At 44.4% G+C, this 23405-nt stretch overlaps 1 protein-coding gene across 5 annotated transcripts; it reads left to right on the forward strand.

Annotated features, from left to right (window-relative positions):
* Positions 1–397: 397 nt before the first annotated feature.
* Positions 398–23405, forward strand: PRXL2A (peroxiredoxin like 2A). Of its 5 annotated transcripts, none has more exons than XM_034776379.1 (6): positions 398–578; positions 8515–8694; positions 10650–10744; positions 19260–19400; positions 20521–20685; positions 22924–23405. In XM_034776379.1, exons 2-6 carry the CDS (start codon positions 8517–8519, stop codon positions 23029–23031), a joined length of 687 nt encoding a protein of 228 aa, XP_034632270.1. In that variant the 5' UTR covers positions 398–578; positions 8515–8516; the 3' UTR covers positions 23032–23405. The 5 variants fall into 5 exon arrangements, with proteins under 5 accessions (XP_034632270.1, XP_034632272.1, XP_034632271.1 ...); XM_034776381.1 differs by lacking the exon at positions 398–578 and adding an exon at positions 832–851; XM_034776380.1 differs by lacking the exon at positions 398–578 and adding an exon at positions 1215–1351.

The following is a 23405-nucleotide window of genomic DNA, read 5'->3' on the forward strand; positions in this document are numbered from 1 at the left end:
CGGCATAAGGAAGACTATATCAACATGCAAGGTTTTCATTGAGTGTGTTGAGCATGAAAGCACTTATGGCTGTTCCCATGCCCATCCCTTTCAACAGAGCACTTGAGCATAGGCTTAACTGTAAATCGAGGCTTAATGGGACTCCAACACCTCATTAAATGCTTTGCTGAATGCGGATGGATTTAAGGCTGGTTCTCTGGTTTCAGATTGTGCAGGTATCGATTCTTCTTGGTGCTTGGTTCAGCTAAGCCATGTTCCTAAGGCGTCACACAGAACAACGCATTCATTCTCCCTGGTTTTAACCCCCCTGTCTTGCTGAGTCACGCGCGCGCACACACACTCCGGCAATCCCCGGCGGCGCGCTGCAAAGGGACTCTCCCGCCTTGGGAATCGGAGCACGTGATGTTGATTAACCACCCTGCGGGGAGGCTGGGAATGCCGCGCCGCGCCGGGGCTGCAAGCGATCTGTCTGCGGACGCGCCGAGGCGAGGGCCTGGCTCGCAGGTGCTGGGGAGGGACTAGGGAGGAGTCGCCGCTGGGGCTTCCCTGCGCACGTGCGCTGCCGGGATGCAGCTCCAGTGTGAGTAACAGCGGCCTCCCCCACCCCGGGGCTGGCGGGCCCAGCGATCGCTGCTGTGCCTGGAGGGCTGCAGCCTGACGGCCGCGGCTAAGCAGCCCCAGTCCCTGCTGGGGAGAGCGGGTTGGCGAGCCCGGGTGTAGAAAGTGCAAGGAGCGGCGGGCGGCTGGCTCTCCTGACTCTGCCCCTTGCACCCCGCAAGTCAGGTTGGAGGGGGGCTGAAGCATGATCCTGCAGAGCTGCATACAGCACAAAGGGGGGCGGGTTGGAAATTGTAGGTCGGTGCGGTGGGGGCGATCTCTTCTTGCAGTGCCTCCCCAAAGAAAGCCGGGACCCTCCTTTGCTGACTCTTAGGCGGGGCTTCTAACTGTCTAATTAGCGTGGGGCCAGATGATCGGATTGGAAAATCTGCTTGACGCTGGTTGATTTAATTCTGTATCTTCGCAAAGGGGTTCATCATCGGCCAGCAGGAAGCTGACATGTTTATCATTTGAGCGATTGAGGAAACAGTAGAGACTGGGAGGAGGGAACAGCAGAGCAGTGTAGTAGATAAACCCTTGGTGACCTGAATTGTGATGACAGGCTGGACTTGTGCAAACGTATTGGGTAAGTGGAGGTGCATTAGCAGCAATGTCTGCCTTGCTCTACAGTAAATCCACAACATTGCTAAGCTTCATCTTTCCTGTGTGGGACCAAGGCTATTTTGATAACACAAAACGTACGCAAGGATCCCAGGCTAGATTTCACAATCTAAACAGACAAGACAGATAACAGGTAGGATCAAGGAGGTATTCCTAGCCCCATTTAACAGATGGGGAGCTCAGACTCTGAGATTAAATGATCTTGCCTTGAGTCACATAAGGAATCTGTAGCAGAACTGGAATTGGACCCAGATCTCCTGAGTTCCAGTTCAATGGCTTCTACGCAAGATCTCAGCGGGGAAGAGAGATGCACTAGCATTGTGTGGTATACCTGTGTTCTGGAGTAATTTGGGCTTCTGGTAGTAAATTTGTAACTTTCATGTATTTGAAAACCAGACCAGATTGCTTAATTTAATTTTTCCCCAATGAAATTGTATGGAAATGGATTGTTGGTTGCCAAGTGCTGAGTCTGCAAGAAGGCATCTTGACTTGCCCTTGAAACATTGGTATCTGTAAATCTGCTACAGCTTCAAAGCTCAAGTTCTTTGCTTCGCAGTGGTTGCTGGAGGAGTTTGGGGGAAACCTGTTGAGGTGATTCAGATGGGTGATTGAAGTATCAGAGTAAGGAGCTATTGCTCTCCAATAAAACTGGATTTGGAATTGTCTTTTAAAAGGGTTTAAGCCTGTTGGATTGAGGAAGAAAGAGGTGGAGGTAAAACTTGCTTTCTTTGTGTTACTGATTGACAGACATGTGTCAGCAGGGCACTGACATTGGAGTCCTGTATCAAGGAGCAAAGGACTTGAACTTTGATTAATAAATACGTGTGTAGCTCCATAAATGCCCATGGAACGTTGTGCAACATACAAAAGACACAATCCCCGCTCTGAAGGACTTGCTTCTGTTCCTTAAAGTGTTACTGAGGGCAGAATTTGTCCCTTTATCATCACTTTTGTATGATTGCAAAACTGATCTCCATTCTTGATGTGTTAGTGGTGCATTATAAAAATGAATTCAAGTCATTTGTGTGATTGGCTGAACTACTTCTGATGCTATAATCCTTTCACCAGTCTACTCATCTCACAGTGGCCTTGAAATCTAACAGCTACTTCTATTGGCTGTACTTCTTGTGATGACTTATTTTACCTGTTCTGGTGTTTCTATATTACTAGTTGTTCTCCCTCTTATTAGACAATATGTACGCTGAACAACAGAAGTAATAAAAGGAAAAGAGGGGGATTCTAGGTATTGTTAAAGGGTAGTTTATACTGTGTTGCTAAGATCTGAGATGCTAGATACATTTGATGTAAACTATAACAGTGCCTCATCAGAACCCTTTTAGTATCAGTGCAAGGTCCCTAAGACCTTGTATGACATCACCATGTCAGTTTATGCACATTACTGTTACCTCATCCTTCCTATTGCTATTTGTGCATGTCATCATCTGTTTATTGTCACAACCTTGATTGTGAGGGACTATCTCTTTACAGCATGTCTGTACAGAGCCTAGAACAATGAGGCCCTACTTGGTACACCACAAACAGTGATAATAGAAATGGTGCAACAATAATTAACAGAGCTTTCTTCCCTCTTACAAAAGAAACAGTTGCTAGTGCTCTAGGTTTGGAGACTGTGACAGACACTAAAGCTAAAATCCTAAGCGTAGAGCCAAGCTCACAAAGGTCAAAAGGCACAGGGCAAAAGAAGGAAATTCTCAATCTGAATTTGCACTCATGGCAGCTACTACAGGATTTAAGCAGGAGAAGAGAGCCTTTTGGGAACAGTGTTTCTGCACAGTTTACAGTTCTATTGCCTATGCTCCTGCCTATCCACCAGCTTCCACAGAGCTTGGCTCTGCAGTGTACAGAGAACTCCTGCAGCCCCTGTTGGAGTTTGGGGAACTCAGCTCTTCTAAAAATCAAGCCCATAGAATCCCGCTAGATGGACACTGCCAATTCTCCCCTTTTCACATCCACCTAGGAGTTATGAGGATTTTTCCACTTCGTGGCTGAGCAGAGCTCTGCATTCACCCTAGCATAGTATCTAACTCATTATTATTCACTTTTTGAATACCACATGTGGGGCTTGGAAACTTTGGATAAGTGAGAGGGGTAGAGGGCCGTGCTAGATCTGCTGTTGCTGATGTTTTCCCCGGGGGGACTGGGAAGCCAGGGAGCAGGGATTTTTTTAACATAAGTCTTTATAAAGAGACAGAATGCTGTTAGACCATGTGATCTGGTCTCAAAGTCCCTTTCTTTGAAAGAACGGTGGAACATAGCATTGCTTATTTGACACAATGGAGTTCTCTTGGACTAGATGCTATGCTGATGAGTGCTGTATAAAAGCCTAGCTGACCAGAATGCTTGATGCAGGAAATGACCTGCTAAAAGGAGAAAGTTCTTAAACAGTAATGAATAAAAATCTTCTCCATGGTGGGAGAACCACTTATGTTCACACCTCAACAATTTGTTAAAAGGTTATCTTCAGTTGTCTCATTTGTTTTTATGTTGCATCTCTGAATGCTTGTGGTAGAAAAAGTGACAGTCTACAATAGATCTGGTAGTATCAAATAAACTCTTATTGCACAAGACTTATAGAAAGCTGGCTACGCATGTGTGTTTGTGAAGGTTAGTGGCTATGCTCTGGTGCGGTCATCTCACCTGCAGATGCCATGGATACATTGCAAAAGTAATTGTTTAAAGATGGCCGTGATAACACTTAATTCAATTCCTCTTCTGTCCATATGGGAAAGGTTTCTTTTGTTTTGTTTTGGTTTTTTTTTTTTTTTTTTTTTTTAATTAAAGTTAGAGAACCATGTGTTAGCCTGGTTTCTTCACACATAGAGGCACACACAAAAGAGGCTTATTCACAACTAAATTATACATTGTAGAGCATTAGCTGGCATTTTAACCAACAATTTATCTGCACCTGCTCTGGTCTGAGCACAAGCCTGTTTGAAGATGGCTAATTGCATACTGTAGACAAAACTTAAAATATATGGCTGCAGCATCAGGAGCCAGGTGAGATCCCAACAAAGGAGTGGGGGGAGGGAGTTATTGATTGAGCATACTTTTTAAAGAAAACTGTCTCTATCATACAAATCATATATCCTGTCATCATTCAATCCATACAATGGCCCCGACAATATCTGTGAATGGACAGTACCTGTCACTCTGTAGTGAATGGAAGCTTCAGGCAATACTGGTAACCTGACGCATACACAGTAGGGTTAATTGTGTGATTTAGGCAGCCAATTCTGAAAACTTGGTCTTGTATGTTGTTGAACCTTCCTTCCAATAGCGCTGCATTGTTTCCAGAGTCACAGAATTGCTTTATCAGTCCATGGAGGAGGGGAGGTTAAAACATGAACAAAACATGAGGAGTTGAATATTTACCATTAAAAATCCTCAATAACAATTCTGCATGAAGCATTATAGTACAGAACCCTCTCCTCAATGCTATGGTGTTCCCTTGGGCTGCCTGTGACCCTCCCATACCACCACTACCTAAGAGAATAACATTATAACCTAGATTACTTCAACTTCTCAGCATCTTAAACGGAATACCTTTTAAGAAGTCTCATCTCTTGAGGGACAGCTGTTATCTTGTAATCCAGCCGCATTTGGATGTGATGAGTATTGCTCAGAAACGTTCTGACTTACGCACTGGCAGTAACATAAAGGTTTCCTTGCTGGAATCCTGCCTAGTCCTGCCCACCTAATCTGCCTTCTTTAGGAGGAACAGCCTAAGGAACCTCCTCAGGACCAGCAGTAGCACACAGTAGCTGTCTGCCTTCTCCCCTGGACCATTCCCGTTTCTCTCCTGATTCAAATGGAGTTCAAGTGTTAAAGTTGGTGAGGTGTATGAGCACACTGGCCCCATGGGTTCTGGTGAGTGCATTATTCTAAAATATTAACAGTCTGCTATTATGGGATGCTTTGGGGTTTTTACATGTAAAACTCCTCATGGCTTTGAATCAAAAAGCATTAATATTGTGGAGCTTTGGATCACTTTGAGAGGCATTACAAGAGCTGCAACTGATCTGTGGAAATAGAGAAAGCAATGCTACAGCATATGGGCAGTGAGACTAAAGAGAAAACTATCTCTAACTTTCTAAGCAGTAGGGCAGATGTTTCAGGGCTCAAGCTCTTCTGTCTGCTAGTGTTTTATTGATCATGGTAGTTGCTGCTGTATATATGCATTATGTTTGTTGATGCCACTCAGCTGAGCAGAAGCAGGAGTTTCATGTTATTGTGGAGTGAGCTATTTCTTCCATGCCCCTGTTTGTTTGATCAGCAGGTTTGCTCTTAGTTTCTCTAGAACAGCCTTTCTGTTAGCCAAGAAAGAAACATCAAAATGAACCCAGTACAGCTGAAAAAGTTTTGTCTCTTGGTCCAGGCTAATGCTTGTCCTTTCTATTGGAACGAAAATCACTCCTTATAGAATTGTAAACTACAGGCCAGATCTGAAGTGTGTATAAATCAGCATAGCTCCATTTATACCTGCTGCTGATCTGACCGTGGTTTTTAAAGACATGATAGTGGTTCGTGGGGAAATTTTTTTTAAATTTACATTTGTTCTTGAAAGATAATCTGCCCCAGCCACTAGCAGTAATCATCTGAGGAATCAAGAATTGTGCAATACTTCTCCTGTCTGGCAAGATAGGAGCTGGTGGGTGTTATCCTCCACTTTTACCATTCACCACCCACACAGGTAATAATTAATTACACAGGACCAGACCAGACTCAAACCTAAAGAGTAGACTTCTTAATTTATGATAGAAAGGACAAGCTCAGTGGAGCAGAGTGATGGATCAGTGGGGATACCAACAAAATCCTATCTCTCAAGGGACCTCTCAATACTTATTGCAATATCAGGTTACATTATACAAACAAGCTCTAGCAGTTTGTATAATGAGTTGGTCTCTGACTCAGTGAATTTCTTTTCAGAGTTTTACAGACCATTTCTAAAATAGCCTTAGTAAACTACATTCACTGGCTGGCCAGTTTCAACAGGTGATCACTAATTTAAAAATCACTGTCACGATATGGCCTTAGGTTGAAAAGCCATTGCATCTAAAAACCCACACAGGGGAAATCTGCGTTAACATCAAGTGAAGACTTCTGTATTGGAAAGAAGAGATGCAACTGGCTAGACCTTGCTCTCTTATCTGCACTACGTTTGTGTAAACCGGCCTTGTCTCCCATTCGGTGTCCTGAAATACAAGATATGTAAGAGGCTGAGACTCAATGCAGCACAAGAAAAACAAAACGATGATTAAATGCTTCCAAATTCCTTTAAGTTTTGCAGCAAATATTAGCAATTCTAGAATTAGGATTTTTACCACTTCTAACTGAGAGTCTAGCTTTAAAGGGGAAGGAGGGAGATGGTGTCAGGGAATCTCCATCCTCAAAGAACTTTGATGCATAACCAACAAAATCCAATCAATTTTTTTTCTGTACCATTTTCAGTTCATTGGTTGGATTCCACTATTCCCTTCAATAGTGACAGGCTTATATTTGCTTCTGTGCAAAGTTCACAACTGCTGCTCTCTCACTGAAACACTACTGCCAGGAGCGGTAGCCTGGGCCGACTCTTTGAATGTTGGCAGGAGTAAAAATGGGGCGTTTGGGGCCCTTCAGGGAGGATATGTCTAGCCTTTAATAAAATGATTTGAGCTACAAAGAGAGTGGCACCAACATTGTGGTGAGGTGCAGATATGTTCATAACATCCGATGGCTGCCTCTGGGACTGTCAGAACAATTTGTTTCCATTTCAGCTTTATCTATTTCAACCAGCCAGGCTAAGGTTAAGTTGTTTGTTCCTGACATGTCTGCACAAAGTGATAAATGGAATCTAGTTATCAAGGCTAAATTGCAGAGGCCTTAATGGGCAGTAGGTGCTGTCTGGAGTATATTTGTAAGGCTAGGTCATATACAGTGATCTGAATTATGTCAGAGGCTTAGATGTTTTTGCATCAGCGCTCCAAACTGACAGATCTGCTCTGTCTCACTCTGCAGCTTCAGTTTAGGGTTGAAGCAGAGACAGCCAATTGTGCTGAACTGTATCTTGACATTCTGTAGTTCTTTCTCTCATAGATGCACTGTAGCATACTTGCAAAATCCTCTGAACTTTTTTAAAATATCAAGACCAAAAAAGGCAGGGCCCATTGTAGCCCTATCAACGTTCCTTTGGTTTAAACCAGGAATTCTCAAACTGGGGGTTGGAACCCCTCAGGGGGTCGCGACGTCATTACAAGGGGGGTCATGAGCTGTCAACCTCCACCCCCAAACCCTGCTTGCTTCCAGCATTTATAATGGTGTTAAATATATTAAAAAGGGTGTTTAATTTATTTGGGGAGGGGTCGCACTCAGAGGCTTGCGATATGAAAGGGATCGCCAATAAAAATGTTTGAGACCCACTGGTTTAAACTGTCTGTCACGTTTTACAGTAATGGCTTAACATGCATTGCTGAGTAATCCTAATGTCATCTTTTGTTACTGTAGTTAGGGAATCCCTTTTCTAACAATCATTCTACACAGCAGAATGCCATAATAGCTGATTGCCTCGCAGGCTGTATTTATTCTTCATACCCCTGTGAGGAAGGGAAGTAACAATACCCCATTTTACTGATGAGGCGGTCTGGGTTAGAGCTGGAATTGAACGTAGGTCTCCTTAACTATCAGACCATCCTTTTACCTATGCCAAAAGGTGTTATCCAGGGGTGCCCACCCAAAGTATTTTATAAGGACCACAGCCTGCTTCAACACAATATACTAATCAATTCATTTGTGTTTTGTCATCATGTTTACATCATTTTAGTTTACACAGGTATATAAATAGACAATACTGTACATAGAAACAACCTATCTAAATACACCTCTACCCTGATATAACGCTGTCCTCGGGAGCTAAAAAATCTTACCGCATTATAGGTGAAACTGCGTTGTATCAAACTTGCTTTGATTCGCCGGAGTGCGCAGCCCTGCCCCCCTGGAGCGCTGCTTTACCTCATTATATCTGAATGCATGTTATATTGGGTCGTGTTATATCAGGGTAGAGGTGTACATACAAAACAAGCTGAACTTAAAATATAAATCAATACAGGTGACTTTAAATCTTATTAAAATATGTAGAATCAGTTTGGCCCACACAAGGTTGTGCTTAGGTTTATGTAGCTCTCCTGTATAATAAGGTTGGGCACCACTGGCTGACTCCTTTTTCTTAACTCTCCCTCCCCTCTCCTTGGAATCTATCCAGCAGCTGGAATAATTCTTTCTTCCTCCTCTTATTTCCAGAAATGTCTTCCCTGCCAGACTTGGAGCTCTTCACCATGGGGATGTGGTCTATCGGCCTTGGGGCTATTGGCGTAGCTGTGACAGGGATTCTTCTTGCTAACACTGACTTGTTTCTCTCCAAACCGGAAGCAGCCTCGTTGGAGTTTTTAGAGACGACCGAGCTAAAATCTGTGGGAGAAGGTAAGAATTGGATTCCTCTGGAAATCTGAGCTCACACTCTACATGGAGTTTATAAAAGTACCTAGGTAGAGCTAATCTTACCGTTTAAGGCCAGGGTTGAAAACAAAGGTTCCTAAGACAAGTGGAGTGTGTTTGGAAGAGATAGTTGTCCCAGGCTATACCCTATCTATTAGCAGGTCAGGGAGGGCATCAAACCACTCTTGTCTTTCCCTGCTTCAGTAAATGGTGTGGGAAGTAGCTGACTCTTCTTGAGAGGGGAAGGATGGTTTTGAAGTGACAGACCTCTCTGAAAAATAAGATGCATCTAATTTTGAGTTAATGGCTGCCAGATGAATGATGATACTACTCAGCTCTTATTTAGCACTCTTCATCCATATATCTCAAAGCACTTTACAAAAGAGATCAGTATTATTATCCTCATTTTACAGATAGGGAAATTGAGGCACAGAGAGGTGAAGTGACTTGCCCAGGGTCAACTAGCAAGCCAATGGCAGAGCTGGGAATAGAATCAGGCCTCTTAAATCCCATCCGGTGCTCTCTTCATTAGGCCATGTGGCCTCCTCTACAGTTCCCTGTTTCTGTGTCGTCTTTTGCAGACTCCGCTGCTTTCTGATCATTCTTCATGTCAGCTAGATAATTTTTCTGCCTAACATACAAAATGTTTTTTTCCTGTTGATTTGCTTATTTCACAAAGAGCACTTTTTTCCAGCCTGTCCAAACCATCACATGCCCGATGATAGGATAGGGATTGGCAGCCTTTGGCCCGCAGCCCACCAGGGTAAGCACCCTGGCGGGCCAGTTTGTTTACTTGTCACGTCCACAAGTTCAGCCAATTGCGGCTCCCACTGGCCGCGGTTCGCTGCTCCAGGCCAATGGGGGTGGAGGGAAGCGGCGGCCAGCACATCCCTCGGCCTGCACCGTTCCCGCAGCCCCCATTGACCTGGAGCGGCGAACCGCGGCCAGTGGGAGCCGCAATTGGCTGAACTTGTGGACGTGACAAGTAAACAAACTGGCCCGCCAGGGTGCTTACCCTGGTGGACTGTGGGCCAAAGGTTGCCGATTCCTGTGATAGGAGCTAAAGGGTGAAAACAGACTCGGAGTAAATATAAACAAAAAATTTAAAACCTTTCCCCAAGGTGCTGTGCAGTTTAATTCTATTACAAAAGCCCAAAACAAGGTGGAGTATTATTCAGGTGTGCAAAGTCACATGCAGGAGTCAATAGAGGTTAAAACAGAGAATGCCTCTTTAGAGTTTTCAATATCATTAATATTGCCTGTTACTCCAGGGTGGGGGGAAAAATTCAAGTGAACACATTGACACCTAATTCACAGATGTACACAGGAGGACTGAAAGAGGATGTTTTGTGTTTGAGCGGGAAGTAACTTATACACTATAATGCTATGTCCAGACATAAGGCCTGATTCTGCATTGCTTACGTTTGACTGTTGAGTTCAGTAGAGTTATAGTAGCACAAAACTTGTATAACACCGTGGAAAATCTGAAAATGAGAGGGGTTTCATTGTATGGCACAAACTGATGGGCTGCTGTTTGTGGCAATAGCTCTTGTTTCAGAACATAAGCAATATTATTCAAAACATGCACCACTAATAAATACAATTGGAGGCAACCAAGCAGGGGACGGAAAGTTAGGATGTTTGGCAGAGCTGGGAGCTGACTCCCATGTGCAAAACTAGAGATGACCATTCATACCTGTTTTTGAAAATTGCTATAAATTCAGGGATCTTAATAAAACTGATACTTTAAAATGGACTTTTTTATATATATATTTAATTGGAATTTAAATACACTTTGAAAATCTCCCCTTCTGTCTTGATTAGAATATAAACCAAATGGAATACTGAACTGGGAATCTTTCACCATGCTTAGTGTTCTTCATCAGAAGTTGTAGTTATGTAAATAGATGCCATAATTCATGCTATTTCTCCCTTATAAGCAGAAGAGAGAACATTCAAGGCAGGTGAGCTATGGAAGAAGAATGGTGCAGTGATCATGGCTGTGCGGAGACCTGGATGCTTTTTGTGCAGAGAGGTATTGTGATGGGCTTGGGGTTAATTCAGAGAGTTTTGCTCTAGTTACGTGTCTTTGTGTTAGATGTGGCCAGGGAGGCAGTCAGCTAATGCACGAGTTTTGCATATCTGAAAATCTTGTTTCCAATCCCAGATTTGCTCCCAGGTGAAAATGAGCTTCGTTTATCTCTGTCTCCATTTGTCAATATTATGGGCTAAATTCTCAGCTGGTGTAAATCAGCATACATCCATTGAGTCATGGGGTTATGCTGATTTACACGGGATGAGAATCTGGCCCCACAGATCCAAAATAAATTTGGCTAGATAGGTGGTCTGTGGTCAAGAGAAGCCCAGAAACGGACTAGCAGAAATCTTGCAGGTACTACAGCAGCGTTGCATGGGAGGGGGAAACATCTATCACCAACTTGCTCAAGTCAGTGTTTCATTTAATCCTGGAGATTAAAGTCATTCTTTCAAAGGGAGGAAGGAAAAGCCTGCTGTTCACAATCTGTTCGATACTCTACCGAATGTAAAACCTGCCTTATATTTTGGTCACTTATTAGGCTATTTCCACCTTAGCAATTATGTTATTACTCACCAATTAATAAAACAGAGCAATTAGTCTAGCAACCATTTAATTATAGGGTCTACTTAGTCCCTACATCATAGTATTTCAATCTGTTGCTTAGTCCCTACACTACATAATATTGGAAAGTGTTGTATGCGTCAGTGACTTTAGTTCTCATGGAAAGAGAGAGACAGATTGAAATACTATGATCATGGAACACGTCCTTACTGCTGGGGGGATTCTGTGGGACAAAATGTGCCATGCCCCTCCCTCCCCTCTTCTCTCCTCCCACCCACCACCCTGGCAGATTTGTGTGTTTCCCATCATAAAATGGCAGGGAAGCAAAGGGAAACGGTGGGGTGGGTGGCAACCATGAGTGCATTTTTTTGGGGGGATTGCCCCCTCCAAATAGAGGCAAAGCATGGGGGGGGCCCACATGGGTGTTACATGCCACTTCCCCCCCCATTCTGCAAAGGCAGAGCTGCCCAGCTGAAGGAGGCTGTGTCTCTGCTCCACTGACTCTGCAGCTGAACTCCTCCTGGGTCCTAGTGCCAGTTGTGCTCCCCTTCTGTGTGCTGGGAGCTTTCCTGTTTTCTATTCTGTGCATCAGTTAGTGCCCGCGGTGGGGCTGGATACGGGGTGGGTGGGGGGAAGAGGCAGTGGAGAAGGAAGTGGGGGTGGAATAGGGCAGGTGGGAGGGGAATGTGGGAGTGAGGGGAGGGGGATGGAGAAGAAAAGGGGATAGGGTGGGGGGAAGTGGGAGCCCACCATGTGGCATCCCCTCGGCAGCAGCTGGGGCTCCCCCATTAAGCAGGCCCATCGAACCCTCACCCTGACAAGCCCTACCCCCCCTACACCTGGACCCCGCTGAGCCCTCCACACCTAGATCCCTACCCCATCTATCCCCAACCAGCTGCACCTGGACCCCACCCCATCAAACCCCAATCCCCCAGCATCCAGACCCCCATACCCAGACCTCCCCACCTCCTGAGCCCCAACCATCTTCACCTGGGTCCCCTGCAGAGTACCATTGCCCCTGCACCCTGAACATCCCAACGAGCCTCTGTGCATCCAGATCTCCCACTGAGCCACCCACACCCAGATTGCCCCACACAGAAACCTCTCACCCCATACCTGGATCCCCCCACACTAAGCCCCTCCACACTTGTATCCTGCTGGGCTGAGCCTGCCCACCCACACCTGGCACAGAGGAACAGAGCCCCGGGGCATTTCTGGGGCAGGCCCAGCCCTTGCACTGTGTGAGGATCAGGTGCAGCCTCCCTGCCGAGTCTCTGTATTGTGGGGAGGTGAGGGCTTCAAGGTGATCTCCCACCTCAGTGCAGCCAGTGGCCTGTGCTCCCCACTACCGTGCTGGAGCCACATTTATTTATTGACAAAATTTCCAGAATTTTGCAGAATTTTAAAATATTGGGTGCATAACTTTTAATTTTTGGTACAGAATTCTCTCAGGAGTAACAGGTAGTGTGCAGGGAGGGACAGAGTAAGCTCCACCCCCCTCACACCCATTGCCTCAACAGTAGACCTCAATTCTGAACTGGAGGGGACCACCACCAGGGAGTGCCACATTCCCTGTCACCCTGGGGGGAAGGGAGAGAGATTTTTCAAAGACATAAAAGACAGTTAGGTACCCAGCTACCACTGACTTGTGCCTTTGAGAATCTCTTCCTTAATCTTTGCCTTCTCTGGTGAGATGGCCAACGGTGGTTTCAGTTGTAGTGGTGGGGTTGTATAGAAGACATGTGGATACTTGTCTTTCCACAAGGATTGGGGCTAAGACCAGCCGTTTGCTTCACACAGGTCCCAAGCTGTGGGCCATCAGGTGGCAACAGCATGATGCAGTGACACTATGGGCCTCCCCCTTATAAGTGGCGAGCACCCACAAATCCCATTGAAATTAGTGCTCTGAGAATTGGGCCGTGTGGACTTGGAGTAGAATTGAGCCAGTGACCTAGAGGGGAAAAGCTCTGTATACCATCATGTATCCCCTAAACCGTCCAGTCCCCTGACAATAAGCAGTCTTCACTGTATTAAATTGTACTTCTTTTAACCAAGTTTTAATATGAATCTTAAAAATATCTATGTAAACGTGAGGGAGCAGGTTGCCAACTTAGGAGGAAAAGTCAGTGATCTGAGACTAACTCACTGTCAGTCTCTTGCTGCTCTTTCTACCTTATTTCAGAGAAGCAGCCGTGTTAGTCTGTATCCGCAAAAAGAACAGGAGTACTTGTGGCACCTTAGAGACTAGCACATTTATTACAGCCTACTTCTTCTTTCTCCCACCAACTCCTTGTGGTTCTCACTAGGGGCACTGGGGAGAAGCTTACCCTTGAGATGGACGTAGAAGAGAAAACTACTGTTTAACCATTGGTTTTGCTAGGGTTACCATATTTCAACAATCAAAAAAGAGGACATGGGGTGCTGCCCTAGCCCCGCTCCCTCCCACTTCCCGCCCCCCTCAGAATCCCCCTACCCGTTCCCCCCCCCACCCTAACTGCCCCCAGGACCCCATCCCCTATCTAAGTCTCCCCGTTCCCTGTCCCCTGACTGCCCCAACCGCTCTCTACACCCCCTTCTCCTGACAGCCCCCCCCCAAACCCCTGACCAATCTAACCCCCCCCGTTCCCTGTTCCCTGACTGCCCCAACTGCCCTCTATACCCACTGTGGGGTTCCATGCGGAGCAGATAAAGCACACGACCACTGTGGTTGCAGGCTGAATCCGAATCCTGTTTATTACAAGCTTTCTTTTATAGTTTTTCTCAACATTACATAACACAATTAGGCTATAATCACACATCTACGGATTGGACAAGAAGGAGAATCATGTGTTTATTACATGTATAGCCCCACACCGATTGGTTCAACCGTTCCTTACATAAGGCCATGATTTGTTTACCTCATTTTATATAATCCTAGACCACCAGGGGGCCTTACATAAGGCCATGATTTGTTTACCTGGCAAGTGTCCCATCGTGACCCTTACCTCCTCATGGAACTTTTCATTAGGTTGGTGTAGGGATGATACATCCCCACAACCCACTTCTCCTCACAGCCCCCCCAGAATCCCCGACCAATCTAACCCACCCGTTCCCTGTCCCTTGCCTGCCCCCCCCCAGGCCGAGGGAGAGCTGCGGGCTCCATGTGCAGCCAAACAAATAAGGCTCTGTTTTGCGGGGGAGGGGGAGTGACTCTGGCTGCTAGAGGCCCCAGTGGCTACGAGCGGCTTTCAATCAGGTACAGCCGTCCAATCAGCCGCACTGCACTCTGCATGAGGGGAAGGGGGAAATCCCGGACATTTCTACCTTATTAGAAATCCCCCCCGGACGGCCATTTAAAGCTAAAAAAGCCGGACATGTCCGGGGAAACCTGGACGGATGGTAACCCTAGTTTTGCAGATGATTATACAGTGATTTAAGTGGGCAAAAAGGCCAGAGGTATGCTGAATGCCATAGGCTAAGCTGCAAATGTTCACTGTGTCCTGAGTAAGGGGTGAGGTGTAGTTTCTGCACCACCCCATGAGCAGACCAAGGAGGGAACTGTGATACACTGACTTTTCTCACTGGTCACACCTTTCTTGCTGTGGGTGGATGGGGGTGGAAATAATCTGTTTCTGGTGCAAACCTGGTTTGCTAGCTGGCAGGGAAGGGCAGAGCCAGGTTCTCCTCCCTGCATGGGAATTGCCGCTGTTCAGTCTGCTCTCCCTCTCTCATTTAGACCGACCAGGTGCATACCCTGCCCAAGGGAGTGGTTTGTTCTCTTGCGTGGGCACATGTTGCCTTGCTCAGGGCACAGTTGTATTATCCTCTTTGATGGGAGTTTAAAAAAGCCAAGCAGACTCTGACTTCTTTCTCTGCCTCTGTTCCCCCACCTATGTGTAGGGCTTCCCACCCCCAAGCTACTGAGGGGTACATGGGTTCCTGGTTGTGGGGGAGCTTTTTGTTTTTATAAGCAAAACTACAGTAATGGTCTGCAGCATCATGTTTCAGAATTTTAGACAACTATCATGGAATAGAGAAGTGGTTTTCTTTAAAGGGAGTACTCCGTGGTGGCTGGTGCATGCTGAGTTGTCTTGGAGGTTTGCTTAATTATTGTAGAAAGAGAGTCCAAGTATTTGATTTTAGGGTAAACAGCAAAGAATTAACAGAACTTTGCAAACAGATGGGGGGGTGGGGGAGGCTGGTGATGAAGTGAGTGCAAGAAGCCTTTACTACATTCCCTAAAGGATATATTCAAAAATAGGAGTATTAGGTATACCTCCCATCCCCTACTCACTGACTGTCATAGGGCTGATTCATGCTTACTTATTTCCTCTCTTTATCTCCTCTGAGCTTTCTGTGTGGGGATTGGCAGTAGCAGATTGGAGCTCTGCCCTTACCCTTACACAGACTCACTCTGGCCTGTTGACATCTGCCTTGCAATGTCTGTGGATTTTGCCATCTGCCTTCCCCTGAGTGTTCTACTTGGAACTCTTGATATCTTCCCTAAATTATGGCAACACTTTGTTCAGTCAAGGCAATTCAGTCGCTTCTCCTCATAAACTGGTTGTATGCAGATTGTGCCCTTTAAGCAATAAGTCTGGTGTCGGAGTTATTTTGCATAGCAAAGGCCATGTTCTCCCTTAAAATGCACAAAAGCCCCTCAGCCACTGTCTCTGTCACACCTTTTCCCTATTGGAACTGGCACTGGAGGCTAGGAGATGCTGGAAAAAACTTTCCCCCTCCACAAACTGCTTTACAGTTTCCCTTGCAGTGTGGAAAACCCATAGATGGGTTAGTGTTGCTGCTGCTATCACTACTCCTGGGGGAATTCTATGCCAAAAAATTAAAAATTAAGCAACAAAAAAATAAAAATTCTGTGCACAATATTTTAAAATTCTGCATATTTTATTTGTCAAAATAATACACTATAATCACACCAGTTTCAATTATTTTTGGTCATTTATTTCGAAATACCTGTCAAACACTGTAACAATACAGACAACAAAAAAGATTCAGGAAATGTTTTTTGACAAATAAATTCCTTACTAGGCATGTTAATACAGAACTCTGAGTAATAATTCACTTAAACTACAATACAGAAGTATATTTACCGCACCCCTCAGAAGCAATGCAAAGGCTTGGGGGAGTCAAGGGTAACGGAAAAGCTGAAGGAGAGGGAAGTAAATTGCTGGGAAGGATCCTGGGTGTGAACTTGGAGGGTTGTTGGATATGGGTGGGAAAAATATAGAACAGGTTTCTTTGGGGGATGAGGAGGGATTGTTAGGGAGCTTCCCCCATGCAGACCCTGGCTGACCCCCCCCCCTCCCCTCAGCCTCTCCCATTCAGTTAGGCACATGTGCCCTTGTCTCCATATGTTCTTGCACCCCGTCCACATGTGTCCATCCACCCTCACTCAGACACCCACTCCCCCATCTCCATGTGGCTCTGTGCCCCCACCCAGCCACTCCCGTCCGTATGTAGCTCTGCATCCCCTGCCCCATCACAATGTGGCCCTGCACCCTCCTCCCCCATGTGGCCCTGTGCCTCCACTCCCATTCAACCCCTGCCCCAGTCTGTCCTCCCCCACTAGCCCTTATGAGTCTGAGTCTAGAGGAACCGCAGCAACATTTCAACAGAAGCTTTTTTCTGCACAAAAAATTAAAAATAGGCTCATATGGCTCATTAATTATGCACGTGCACAGTAGCGCAGAATTCCCCCAGGAGTATATCACATTGCCTGGGACACATAAAGCAGCATAACTGCTGGTATCTTGAAGGTGCATGCAGAAGAAACACAGTTTCACTGTATACATTAGAAAAAATAACTCATTTTTTACCTCTTCCTTGTATAATAAAAGCTGCATAGTACTCTTTGATCTGCAGCATGAAAAGGGTACATTCATGGTGTGACACTGTGCAGTCTATATGGTTTTATAAAAACTTGATAATAAGTCATTATAATGTAACGGATAGTTTTAGAGAAAATATGGTAATAAGTGAATATAACGTAACTGGGATATGCTTCATGCAAAAGGTCCCTTGTAAGGTATCATTACAAAGCTTATAATCTACTGAGTGTGATCATCCGATTTGTATAAATGTACCACTCTTGTATCTAAAACTAGAAATATAAAATATAACTCTGGGGGCCTATTGTAATTATGTAAAGTGTGGGCCATTAAGGAGGGTTTGGAATCTTGATGACTCCCATTGTCTGCAGATGGCTGTATTTACCTGAACAACAAAGAGTCTGGTGGCACCTTAAAGACTAACAGATTTATTAGGGCATAAGCTTTTGTGAGTAAAAACCTCACTTCTTCGGATGCATAGTCTCTATGCATCCAAAGAAGTGAGGTTTTTACTCACGAAAGCTTATGCCCTAATAAATCTGTTAGTCTTTAAGGTGCCACCAGACTCTTTGTTGTTTTTGTAGATACAGACTAACACGGCTACCCCCTGATACTTGTATTTACCTGTGAGTCTTCCTGTATATGTGTGTGCTGGCAAGTGAGTAATGAAGTCTTGCAGTGACATGTGATCATGTCACCTGAACTGGAATCCATCTTTAACCTGGTGCTTTTCCAGTGAGGGGGGTGGAAACCCAGAGGGATAAAGTGTTCCTGCCTTATGCAAAAGATATATAAAGGGGTGGAAGAAAACAAAGGGGAGAGAGGAGCCATCATGAAGAATCCCCTAGCTATCACCTGAGCTGGAACAAGAGCTGTACCAGGGGAAAGAATTGTGCCCAGGCCTGGAAGGTGTCCAGTCTGAGAAAAAACTTACTGAAGCATCTCTGAGGGTGAGATTATCTGTATTCAGTTTGATTAGGCATAGGTTTGCACATTTTATTTTATTTTTGCTTGGTGACTTACTTTGTTCTGTCTGTTACTACTTGGAACCACTTAAATCCTACTGTCTGTATTTAATAAAATCACTTTTTATTTAGTAATTTACTCAGAGTATGTATTAATATCTGGGGGAGCAAACAACTGTGCATATCTCTCTATCAGTGTTATAGAGGGCGAACAATTTATGAGTTTGCCCTGCATAAGCTTTATGCAGGGTAAAACGGATTTATTTGGGTTTAGACCCCATTGGGAGTTGGGCATCTGAGTGCTAAAGACAAGCACACTCCTGTGAGCTGTTTTCAGGTAAACTTGCAGCTTTGGGACAAGTGATTCAGACCCTGGGTCAGTGTTGCAGCAGACTGGAGTGTCTGGCTCAGCAAGACAGGGTGCTGGAGTCCTGAGCTGGCAGGGAAAACAGAAGCAGGGGTAGTCTTTGCACATCGGGGGGCAGCTCCCAAGGGGGTTTCTGTGATCCAACCCGTCACACATGCCTATTCACCATTTTGCAGGTGGAGAAACTGAGGCACAGAGAGGCTAAGTGACTTGCACACAGTGGCCATATCTTCACTAGGAAAGAATGTGTGTTTAATAAATGCTAAAATCCTAGCATGGACAAGGCAAGTTATAGTATTAATTAAGACTTTTGCTTTAGCCTTTGCTAGGATTTTTGCAAATACATGCTTAAAACTATCCCCCTCTCCTAGTGAAGTCAGCCCTAGTAAGGGTACTGTGAATGAAGGAGTGATTGCAGAGAGGTAGGCATACCTACACTAGCTTTAATCTACCTAGCATGGGTAACAATAGCAGTGAATATGCAGTAGCATGGATCTTCGCACAGGCCAGTAACCTGAATACATACCCACTGTTAGCTGCACCATCTAGATTAAAGTTAGTATGCATATACCTGCCCGCACTGCAATCACACCTTCATCTCTGGTGAAGATGTCTCTATGCCAATAGAAGGCTTAGGACTAGAACTCACTCATATGCCCTGTTTATTACACTTCATTGCATCCACTTTGCACCTCTAGCCACCATCCACCTAAGTGGTTACATGCCAAATGTTGAGTCTTGCAGGCTTCCATCCAGTAGTTAAACCTGGCATCACACTCATTGTCTTCTAGGAGGCTTCTGAGCTTTCCTCTCTCAAACCTCAGCTCGACCAACTTGGCGTCCCCCTCTATGCTGTAGTGAAAGAAAAAATTGGGACTGAAGTGGAGGATTTTCAGCATTATTTCAAAGGGGAAATATTTCTGGATGAAAAGGTATGTTTGTATTGCTCTGTTTGTTTTAAGCTTTCTTGAGTCAGCATTTGTATCCACCAAGCCTTTTCAAGCAATCTGCATAGTGTGGCCTGAATGAAACTTAGGTATCTGGAAATTGATTTAATAGCCTTTTGTAGCTTAAAGAAGTTAATCAGCTTAGATTTTCTATATATAAATTTGCTCAGTTTACAAGCTTAGCTGTCTTTCTGCTGTGTACTGTTGACATGTTCTTGCATGATTCCCCCCCCCCCCCACACACACACACCTAAGCAAACAGTAAGATCCTGCCAACTATTTTTCTCTTTTCTTGCACTGGGATGCACTGTCGGATAATTATCCTGGTATTAAAAACAATAAAATAGAAGGGTGTGATAAGTTCATGTTGCAGCGCAAATGGTAATAATATAATTGCTTGTTGCTATGTTTACTGAAAATTTATGCTGTTGCCAACCACAAGAATTCAGAAATCATGCGTGTCACCCTCAAAATCTTGAGGTTTAGAAATCATGATCTATGGTTCTTTTATTTGCCTTCTGTTGTTTTTGGATCTTTCTGGGTCATGTTTCCCAACATATCTCTCCAACACTGAGGTCTAGGAACAGCCTCCTTGAGTGAAAGCTCAGGGTCTCTCAATTGCAAGATTCCAAAAGCAGGGACTTTAGGAAAAACAATATCATGAGACTGGTAATAAAATGGTGAGCGGTGGCAACCCGTCCCTTTTTTCCAGCACATGAAAAAAGACAGCCTATTCTAGAGGGAGTCCTGCCAAGTAGTTCAAAACAAATCTGTTAATTCAAAAACACGCTGTTGATGTCAGCAGTCAAGATGTCCAGGAAGTGAATGTAGTAGGTTGATCAGCTCCATAAATCTGGAATGGCAGCAGTGACAAAAACAACTGGATGTTGCTGATGGTGTGGAAAGTAGATGACCTCTTAATGTTTTAAAGGAACTTCTGTCCTGATAAGATTACTAAAGGCATCATTCAGTTCTGTATACCCAAATATTACTTGTTAGAAACTGTTCTGGATGCAGAGGCTAGCTGATTGCCTTGATTACAGTTAGGAAAGTCTCCTCTGTCACTGTTGTTTCTTGTTTGAGTTTTCTTTCTGTCGTCCTACAGAAAAAGTTCTATGGTCCTCACAAGCGAAAAATGCTGTCGATGGGTCTTATCCGCTTAGGAGTTTGGCAGAACTTTCTTCGCGCTTGGAAGAATGGATACAGTGGTAACCTGGAAGGAGAAGGTTTCATCCTGGGAGGAGTTTATGTGATTGGTGCTGGGAAACAGGTACTTCTTCATCCCCCTCTTCCCTTCAGTTTCCTTCATGCCCCTATGAGAGCCCAAAGGCCTCCTGCTTTAGCCCCTTACTCTTAGAACATGACAAGGTCACAGTCAGCCACTAATTTCTGTCCTGCACTACGTTCTAGTTGTGGGCTTGGGGCATCTCTTGTCTTGTGCAGTGATGTTCACAGAACATCTTCCAATGCCTGACACAAACTTCAATCAGCTTGCTGCCCTTGAAAACAAATCTCTTATAATCACTTCCAAATGTTCTGACACTTACCCATTAAGGAGATTTTTCCATCTGCTACTCTTCACTGATGAGCTACCATTCTCTTAAAAATTACAATTGACAGTTCACATAACTTTCCACTCAGCTGGTGGATGTGCCCCTGGTAATGACTTCTCATTTTTAACTTAAAATTTTGGGGGTGACTTTGCACCAAATAAGTGATCTTCTCCCATTACTGGTTATGATGTGTGTGGGGGTGGGAAACCTCAGTCCTAAATACTGTTGCTATTTGTTCATGTTCTTAAACAAACAAAGATTTCATGACGACATTGACTCAAATCAAACGCTGTATGGAACGAATGATTGATACACATTTTTGATAACCATCCTCGGTTTGTTTACAAAACAACATAGTACAATATACCTGAAAGATGGGCTTGGTGGTTAAATCCAGATTTATAGTTCATCACATTTTGGAAAAAATCAGCTCTAGATCCAACTTGGGGTCCATCTTTAAATATAACATCCTAAAGACTTACTGTATAGTATGATTTTATCAAATGGTTTTGTAAAATTTAAGAATATGGAGATAAATATGTAGCAGACTTTATAAATTGTGATTTAAAACAGCAAAAAACTTGGGCTTAAATTTCCAAAGGTAGCATGCCAGCACCTTCTAAAAATCAGGCCCCCTTTAAATTGTCTCAAGTTGGGCACCCAAAAAATCACTAGTCGCCTTTGGAAATTTAGTCCCGGGTAATTGATGCTGCCAAGAAACATTTGCTTGTTCAGTAATCACACAGATCGTCAAAGCAAGATTTAGAATGTGGGGGTGTCTGTCTTGAAAGTGCCGAAGATTGGGTGCTACCAGAGTATAAATAATTATATAAAGTATGCAACAAATGTCATGTATACACAGTCTACTGTAAATCTGTTTTAGCTATATCTATGTGTTATGGGAACTTCTAACTTGCTGTTTGGTTAAATGTGCTTAGAGCCTAATGGTTAGGGCCCTACCAAATTCATGGTCCATTTTGGTCAATTTCATGGTCAGAGGATTTTAAAAATCGTAAATTTCATGATTTCAGCTATTTAAATCTGAAATTTCATAGTGTTGTAATTTTGAGGGGTCTTTAAGGAGTTGTGAGGGGGTCCCAAGGTTATGGCGGGGGCAGGTTTGCAGTACTGCTACCCTTACTTCTGCTCTGCTGGTGATGGTGGCACTGCCTTCAGAGCTGGGCATCTGGAGAGCGGCAGTGGCTGCTGGCCGGGAGCGCAGCTCTGAAGGCAGACCTGCCACCAGCAGCAACACAAAAGTAAGGATGGCATGGCATGGTATTGCCACCCTTACTTCTGCGCTGCTGTTGGCGGGGCACTGCCTTCAGAGCTGGGTGCCCGGCTAACAGCCGCTGCTCCTCAGCCGCCCAGATCTGAAGGCAACGCATAAATAAGGGTGGCAATACTGTGACCCCCTGCTAAAATAACCTTGTGATCTCCCCCCACAACTCCCTTTTGGGTTAGGATCCTCAATTTGAGAAACACTGGTCTCCCCTGTGAAATCTTTATAGTTTAGGGTAAAAGCACACAAAAGACCAGATTTCATAGTCCGTGACGCGTTTTTCCTGGCCATGAATTTGGTAGGGCCCTACTAATGGTGCTTCCATGGCCTTGATCAGGTTACTTGAAATTTGTATTTGCACTAATCTTCCTGAGATGGAAGTGTGAATGTACTGTAAAAAGAGTTTATCTAGTTTATAAGAAAATGCCACAACATGTATCCTTGCATAACGTGCCCTAACATAAGTAATATGAGGGGAAACTCATATATTTGTTTGGTTGACTTGATTAATCCTGTATCTGAGAAATTGGATCATATCGTCTTTTACTCCTTGTTTCTCAGTCCGATAGAAAGTAAACAGCAACGTTTTTGAGTTCCTAAATACTGCATTCTATTTAAATGTATCCCCATATAAAAAGGAATCACTGCACTTCTTTCCTTTCCCTCTCACTAGGGTGTTCTCTTGGAGCATCGAGAGAGAGAATTTGGAGACAAAGTGAGCCTTCAGTCTGTCCTTGAAGCTGCTGAGAAGATAAAACCACAAGCTGCAGACACTGACTAATAGTTACACATGTTCAGTCTTGGCTCGAAAATGTAGAACATGTCTGTATGTGAACATGCAGTGTAATTGCTTTCTTAGACTATTCAGTAATAGCTCAGCTGGAGGATTCTCTCTGAAACTAGTCAACAAATGAACAACCTCTTTGATGGTAGCTGACTTGTTTGTGCTTTGTAGCCCCTCAGGCACCCACTGTTTCTACTAGTTTTTTGTCTCTTACCGCATTAATGAAAGGCTGGGCCCAAAATCTTAAGGCGTAACCTAGATGGGTCCAGTTAGAGCCAGAAAAATAAGAATATCTGGGTGCCTGGGGAGTAGGACATTGCTAAAGCAGGAGTAAGTGAGGTTGAAAGATAATAAAAAATATGTAAATGAAA

The sequence above is a fragment of the Trachemys scripta genome, chromosome 7 (genome assembly GCF_013100865.1).
Source record: "Trachemys scripta elegans isolate TJP31775 chromosome 7, CAS_Tse_1.0, whole genome shotgun sequence".
NCBI lineage: Eukaryota > Metazoa > Chordata > Testudines > Emydidae > Trachemys > Trachemys scripta.